The sequence below is a fragment of the Copidosoma floridanum genome, unplaced genomic scaffold (assembly GCF_036245765.1).
Source record: "Copidosoma floridanum isolate Cflo_tuat_1 unplaced genomic scaffold, Cflo_Japanese_pri ptg000017l, whole genome shotgun sequence".
NCBI classification, from domain to species: Eukaryota; Metazoa; Arthropoda; class Insecta; order Hymenoptera; family Encyrtidae; genus Copidosoma; species Copidosoma floridanum.
Genome location: NW_028321894.1, coordinates 8015029 through 8023486, shown reverse-complemented (window position 1 = coordinate 8023486; position 8458 = coordinate 8015029). Strand labels below are relative to the sequence as shown.

Here is an 8458-nt window from a genome sequence, read left to right as displayed (position 1 = left end):
TAATTATTTATTTTATTTGTTTTATTCGCTGTAAATCTCATTTCTTAGCACTTAATGAATCTCCTTTGTAACCAGGCGTCATATAAGGGCATAATGTTTGCTCTACTTATTAGGTTTATTTTTATTTGTTCTTATTTTATTTTTAATTGTTTTTTTCTGCATTTCAATTTGTATTAATAGTACACATTTGACTCTGTACCAGTAATGACTGTTATTATGTAGCCGTACTACATAGGACCTCCGAGTCCTTAGTACTAAATAAATAACTCTAACTCTAACTCTAACTCTTGTATCTGATTACTCTTACGTATCACATAAACCACACAGACCAGGACCTGTATTAGCTCTTTGTTTATAAAAATAGATTTGACCTTGATGATGCACTTCGGCGCTTAATGCTATAGGGTCAGAGAAAAATGACTTTGTCATATTCCTCTCCTCTAGAACGAACACCTCCCTGAGCATTTGGTCTACTCTGAAAAACGTCTTAAATAAAAGAAAACAGCCAAAAAAAGTACTTACCCGGGTTTTCTAGCTGGCAGCCCACTAATCCCTTGGTTGGTGACTCTGGCTTACCTTGCTGTTTGATACTCTAACATCAAACATATGCCTAGAGAAGAGTAAGTAAAAAAGAAGACAACAGGCGCAAACACAAATATACTGAAAATTTTCGCTAACCACTATGCTTCTCTCGCGGGGGTATATATCGCTTGATGTCCGATACGTCTGCAACGCGCTTTTTATTTCCATCGCGAAAGACAAACACTACCGGGAATTTTATTGTGACGATCTCGTATGGTCCCTCGAACTTTGGCGCTAGTTTTGCTGAGAACTTCTTCGTGGTGTCAGACTGATAAGGAGTACGCTTCATCACTTGCATACCCACGCTACAAAGCACATCGCGACGTCCAGGATTATATTGCCTCTCTTGTTTTGATTTTGCATCTTTGGTGTGTTTAGCTACTAAGTCTTGCAGCGCATCCAGTTACATAACTCGATCCCCCCACGCATCCAGCGAAATCCACTCGATTTTCCCTTTAGATTCGACCTCTCAGCGCAGACTTTCTACTGGATTTGGATATCTGCCGTAGTTCAAGAACGCCATTGGAACTTTTAACGTCACGTGGGTTGTAGTGTTAACGACATGGTGAAACTCGTGCACATGGAGATCCCAGTGGCAATGATCGGCGCCTACAAATTCTATTTGCTTCAAAGCCCGATTAGTTTTCTCCATGGGATCGGCTTGGGCATGGTAGGGAGGTGTGAAAACATGCCGATCACCGTACTCCTTTAATGTCACGGTGGTTAGTTTATTACTGAATTCGCAGCCATTATCCGTCAAAAAGTACTCCGGCGTCACCCATCGAAATAATATGAGCTCCTCAAACGCTCGCACTACGCTTTTACCATCGGCTTAACGAAACGGCTTAACTTCGATCCAACGCGTAAATAAGTCCTGAAAAACAACCGAGTACTCATGGCCACTTTTACTCGGCGGAAATTATATCAGATTAGTGGCTACAACGGCCCACGGTCTCTCCATGATTCGCTTACCCATTAGCCCTTGTGGGGCTGCCTGCGGCACTTTAAACTGCTGGCACAATTCGCACGCTTTTACGAACCTCTTGACGTCATAATATATTCCCCGCCAGTAATACTCACGAGCTAAGTGGTCATAAGTCTTCTTGATCCCCATATGTCTGTTTGACGGCAAACAATGTGCGTTGGTCATGATGCGCTTCTTAAAATTATCCGGAACTACCAATCGCCATTTTTCCTCTCGATATATGGTCGGTTCTACCAGCAAATCTACCCAATGACGATAAAGTCTCCCACCCACTACGAGCCAGTCCTTATACTTGAGCAGATGCTTGACCACCTCTATTGTCATTTTAACGTACCACTCGTCGCAAATCTCGTCAAACGCTGCTATTTCCTTCTCTTCCCCCAACAATCGAGATAGCGCGTCTGGCACGTAGTTCATGGCGCCCTAACGATGCACGATCTCAAAGTCCCATTGTAACATTTCTAACGCCCACCTCGCTAATCGTCCAGCTGGCTCACGCAAGTCTTTGATACACTTAAGAGCGCTGTGATTGGCCATCACAGTGAACTGATACCCCTCCACGTACGGTCACAGTTTCTTGAGTGCCCAAATTACCGTGAGGCACTCCTACTCCGTGACGCTGTAATTCTTCTCCACGGGTGTTAATACACGGCTCACATACACCATTGAATGCTCACCATCCTCATACTCACGGGATAACACAGCGCCAATCGCGTACTTATTCGCGTCGGTCTGCACGGTGAACGGCTGGGCAAAGTCCATCCACGCCAATACCAGCGCATTCATCAAAGCCCCCTTTAATTTATCAAATGCTTCCTGCTGCTGTCCTCCACGCTTTCTTTTGACGCAGTAATTTAACTAGCGGGATTATTATTTCCGAATCTCGCTCAATGAATCAGCTATACCATCCGACCATCCCTAAAAATCAGCGCAATAGCTTAACATCCCTAGGGGCGGGATACTTTAGTACCGGCGCAATCTTCTCGGGATCGGGACGTAACCCATCCTTATCTAAGATAAGCCCCAGGTAGGTAAGTTGCGACATGCAGAACTCACACTTCTCAAATTTCATCTCCAACCCGGCTCCCGTTACTCGATGCCTAACTATTTCTAAATAGCGCAAGTGTTCGTCAAAATTGACTGTCACCACGATAATATCGTCTAGATACCCGAAAAAGTTGGGTTGTTAGTCTGGCCTGAATAAGGCGTCAATGAGCCGCTGAAACATCATCGGCGCATTAGTCAAGCCAAGCGGCATCCGTCGAAAATGCCACAGCTCTGAACCTGGCATTGGCAACGTTGTATACTTCTTACTCGAGGCTTCCATGAGTATCTGAAAGTAGTCCTGTTTTAAGTCAATTTGAAATAGGTACCGCGCACTTTGGAGTCAGTCCAGAATCGAATCCATACTAGACAAGTGGTACGCATCGCGAGTTATCACTTTATTTAAGTTGCGAAAGTCGATGCACAATCCCATCCAGTTTCTTTATCATCACTGACGCGCTACTACCATCACTCAACGATTTTTTGATCATCCCATCGTTGTACATTCGCTCTACCTCCTCTGTCACTATAACCTGCATCCGCGGCGACATACGCCTCAAGCAATGTCTAATCAGGGTAGAATTAGTCACGCGAATAACGTGCTCGGTTAGCTAAGTTACCCCTGGCGCTTTGGTAGCCAATGATAATACTTGCTTCATTAGTTTATTCACTCAACCACGCTGATCGTTACCCACTTCCACGATACTGGCACATTCCACGTAAGTCACTCTCACGGGTTCGTCACTCTCCCCTACGAATGAAGCCCATGGATATTTTCTCGCTCGCCAGAGTCTCTAGCCAAAATAAGCCTTGATTTCAAAGTTCTGACAGAAGTCCATCCTCAAAAAAAGGTCCTGATTGATGTTTAGCACCGCTTCCAAATACAAGACGTTTCTTCTCGTTCCGAGGTTTATTTATATCTTAAGCACCCCCAACACTCTAGTCCCTTCCTCATTAACGTAACGCATCGCGGAGTTACTTGGCAACAGGCGTTTCTTCATATTATCGGCCATGTTTGGTCCGATTAGTGAGGAGGTAGCTCCTGGATCTAATGAAACCTTGTAACTCTGACCCCCTAACGATACACAAATATAGTTGCGATTATCATCGTTCACACCAGCAATTTCTTCGCGGAGTTCCACATATGCAACCCACCTGCATACTTCGCACGTTCCTCCTCACTCTGGAGCTGCAAATTGACTTTCAAATTTAAACTTTCCAAATAATTTAATACTACTGCTATTATCAGACAGAACGCTACGCTTCTTGTCATTCGATTCGCTTCATCGCTTCACAAGCTTTCTTCGCTGTTTTCATCGTCTCACATCCTACCGTGAGGGGTCCTGGGAGCAAGCTCCGTACTAGCCCCCCAGTTAACAGTTTTTCAGACTCTCACGTAGCTTTTCACCCACACTACATGATTTGAAGGTCACACCTCGAAGGCCGCAGACTTGACAGTACACATTCCGTGGCATCGCGCCCCCGACCACGCCCTCGACCCAAGAAGGTCGGTTCGGGCAACCCCGCGACATGTGGCCCTTTTGCTGGCACGCGTAGCACAAGCTCTCGTGCCAACCGGTGGCCTATGCCTCTACACGTAAGACAGGCACTAATAAACGGCCCAGGGTGCTGACGATCACTAGCTTGATTTTCTCCAAGCATTCGAAGCGGGTTTGCCTGTGCAGTGGGAGCAGGCGGCGGCGGAATCGTAGGTCATAGCCTCAAGTTTTCCCCTACATTTGGTCGGGGTACAGATGGCCATACCCATTGGCCTCCAGTCCACGCCAGCGCTCCGCTGTTTATCGTGACATTCGGTCGAGTTTTTTTCATGGCAGCCACGTATGACGGATACGGGCCTGGTTCCGCTATCGCTAGGCTTGGCGACAGAGGGCTTAGCACCGGCCACTGCAGCGTAGGAGGCACAAAAGGTGCAGGATCCGAATTTTCAGCCAGCTTCCCAGGTCCCCGCTTCTTAGCCCCCTTATTAATGCCTGGTGTCTCGATCTGCGCGGGGTTCTCTTCGGCGATCCTTGCTACCTTGGCCCTTGGCGTGGAGCTAACAAAAGTGTCTCCGGGAACGTGCATCTTCTCTGGCGGTGAAGATGGCGCGTATTTTCCATCCAGCTCTCTCTGTCTTTCGCACAGCTACCCGTACTCTTGGATGTCGTCAAGCGATATTATGAGCTGTTCACTCATCGCCTTACGATACTCCGGAAGTAAGTTCTGATACACGGTTTCGGTAACCATCTTCTGGAATGGCGGCCTGACAAAACGTGACACGATATATCAGACATTCGTCACGTAGCTGTTCACCTTCTTCCCTTTCCCCTGAGTCCAGCATCGCAGATCGTCTAGCAAATCCTCTTGGTCATACTCGCCAACAAATTGACACTTCAACGCTCGCTTAAACTGTCGCTATGTCACAACCTCGCTCCTCATGGCCTTAAACCAACGGCTCGTTCTTTTAAACATGATCACTATCACGGTGCGATGGAACTCACTTTCTCTTACGCGACAGTCTTCCAAGCGCTCGAGAAAATTCTCCGCATTTTTTCCCTTATCATCTCCCGAGAAATAGAGTTTCTATTTCTGGAGAGCCTTCGAGGCCCGGTTCTTACGTAGTTCAGCCGGTCTCTCAGCTTGACCACGCTTTGATCTATTGGCAAGTCGCTTTTTATGATCCTTGGCCCACCGACTGTTGAACTCTGCTTCACTCTCACTATCCAAGCTTGACTGACCGCACAACGCTCGCTCACCGACTCGAGGGTGCCATTCTTCCCTCCAATCGTTCCGCATCTTCTCCGGTCTGATCGGCCTTCACTGAGGTCTGGCGAGAATCGTTGGCCCTGAGGGCTGGGGACTTGGGCTCCCATTGACTTCGCTGTAAGACCTCTCAGCCTCAAACGGTGAGAAGAGACAAAGATCCAGCCTTCGCTATCTGGTGGTGTGGGTGGTCACCATTGGTCAATAAATCGTCTCCATCATACGCGCGCTCTGCCCCATCCTCAAATTTTTTCCCAAGCACACATGGCTGCGTCAGCTGCTTTCCCGATGGTAGCTGCTTCTGGGGAAGCCAGAAGGCCTCAGTCTTGCGATCCGATTTTTTACGACGCGGATTGAGTCCCCGTAACTTAGCCATCGCTTGCGCATACGTTTCATGGAGGTGCTGGTCACTAAGCACATTCTCCTTCATTGCAGCGTTTCCTGGACCTGGAGATTTGTTCACCAATTCTGCCACGGTTTGATAGAATTACTGACTCTCCTTGGTGATCGCTAGACGCTGCGCAAGCGTGCCTTGCTTACGGTTGAGTGGAGCATTAAGTTCCAGTACACGGGTCCGAGGCAACAGGGGGAACGCTAACGCCAGCGCATCCGAGTTGACTAGCAGAAACCCCCCCCTGGTTGGCGGTGATGTCTCTTTGTCCGCCCGTAGCGGCTCCTAGGCAATTTTTCCCTGCTGCTCTACGAAGGGCCCCTCCTCCCATGGCCTGCATCTTCCTAATTTGATCAAACACATCGAAAACTTCAAGGTCGATTTTTCCGGTATCACTGGGAGGCAACGAGCCCACGATGCGCATGTTAGCTTGACCCTGAAGGGAAAAAATCTGTCGATGAGGCGCGACAGACGCCGCCATGACTGGGGACGTATAAACCGTCATGGCCGTCATGGTTGTAGATACTGGCACGGGGCACATTAGCGGAATAAATTCCAAGGTTTGCGTTCTCACGACACGTGAAAAGCTCGGATCCCAGGTGCTAAGCTCTCGCTCGTTACGATTGAGTGATAAATTTACTCTCGGTGTCCCAGCCACCATTAATCACCTTTGTCGTGGTTTTGTACGCCGTATCTTTGAGCGGTATCTTCTCGGTGGACAGAATGGTCCTATTTACCCTCACTGGTCTCTACAGTTCCCCCTGTCTTACAGCTTCCCCCATCGACGAGTGTTGCTCATTGCACTACTCCCTCGTGGCTTATCGCTAGGCCTTAACACCCGCAAATAATCACTAGCTTCAGCCCCCTTGATTGACTCGTCACCAACTTTGGATCCAGCTTGCGCAAAATTACACTTGTACCGCGGGATGAGCTCGTGGACTGGTTCCAGCTCGAGCACTTGATATCGCAACAGTCTGTCTCGAAGCGCGAACTCGTCGCCCTCTAAAGTCAGTCCCCGCTCGTCCAGCTGGGGTAACATCATTTCTACGGAAAGCGTAAGGATCTCCCGCCAAAAAGCTCTCTGCTCGCGGGTGTGCACCACGTCGCGCATGATCTCGGCATGTAACTGCGGTTCCACCGCACCGGCACAATATCACGTGGACGATTCATCTGCGCAACGTTTGATGCGTGAGCTTGACGCTAACTCCGCTTGACTTGTTGCTACGCAATGGAAAATGATTTCTCCCCCGATTGATCTATAAATCTATATCTTCAACCTACCAACACGGGCACACAAAAAAAAATCGATTTAGACCCGCGCAATTTTCTTCCTCAAATTTAATGTATACGGCACCAGTTACTTGTCACAAAATATTTATTACAGCAACGGTACTATCACATACGCGGTACGCACTTCCTAATACTCGGACGAAAACGTGAAAGAATAGAAGGAAAGGTAATGCTCAGAAAGAAGAGAGAAAAAGAAAATAAAACAGAAATTAAATACTATTTGTACGGTGAATATAGAAAATGATAAATACATACATATATATATATATCATTTTCTATATTTGCCGTTATATATATATGTACAAGACGAGTCACGTTAGGCCTTGTTCTCCTCCTGTAAACAAATCACGCACGCAATTAAACGCAAACAGCCTCCAGGATGGCCGTGACTCATACCTGAAAAGTAAAAGTTTCACGCACAAGAAAAACAAAACGCAACGAAAAGAGCAGCTAAATCGTTTACCTGAAAATTAGGTACTATCGAAAAGCCCGTCCCATTCACGCACACGCTTAGTTTTCCCAATTTTAACTGCATCTCTCTCTCACTCTTTGACTATACGTCTCTTTCTCCACTCCCTCGACTCACGCTCGTACTTGGCACCACCTTACCCAAACACTCCTAAAAACCGGTAAATTTTTGGTGGTTTCAAAAAAAAAATTCTGATCAACGCGGTGAAGCGGTGAACGCACAGAAAATACTCCTGCATCCACTACGAACGCTACGCCACTCCACTAATACTGAATAAAATACGCGATGACACTGATAACACGCGAAAGCGACTATCCTACCCACGACACATTTACTCGTGGCTCACGGCAATTCTAAAAAAATTTGTAAACAGAGAGAAACTAATTTGCGCGCTTGTACACCAATTCCCGTTCCCTGGCTAAATAGCCTTTCGTCGAGGGCAACTTTGTGACGTTGTGTTTTCTTGCCTTGCGATACGTAGAGTGTCCTGGCCCGGGCGGTCACAAAGCAACGCTCAAAGACACTAAGATTATCACCGATGTCTGCACTGGTAATGATGCAAATGGCACTGCACCTAAAACGCGAAAAATACTACCGCTTCACGACGCTCGTGGTTCAGCCAAACTCAGCTTGGCTCCTGGAGACTCTTACCTAGAGAAACTCCCGCTGGGGGTAGCCTGTCGGGAAGTTAGCTACTCTTCTAGGGAGAAACGAGCCCCACGACCTGAAACAAAACGGTGTCTGAAAATGGCCTACAAATAACGACACGAAATGCGGATTTCTCGTATTATTAGGTTCACTTCAATCGTTATTACACGTACACGGGCGTCTAGGCCTGAAAAATCTCGTTGCAATCTGGAGCTAGGCCACGGCACCAATTCCGACAATCACGCTTCTTTATCACCCGCTCTCACTCTTACGATCGCTTTAAGGC

At 47.3% G+C, this 8458-nt stretch overlaps 1 protein-coding gene across 1 annotated transcript; it reads right to left on the bottom strand.

The window, feature by feature from the left end:
• Window positions 1–1051: 1051 nt before the first annotated feature.
• LOC149374632 (uncharacterized) lies at window positions 1052–1984 on the bottom strand. The gene is made up of 2 exons (XM_089592458.1): window positions 1555–1984; window positions 1052–1395 (listed from the first exon to the last, which is right to left on the bottom strand). The coding sequence occupies exons 1-2, from the start codon at window positions 1982–1984 to the stop codon at window positions 1052–1054; spliced, it is 774 nt and encodes a 257-aa protein (XP_089448584.1).
• Window positions 1985–8458: the final 6474 nt, after the last annotated feature.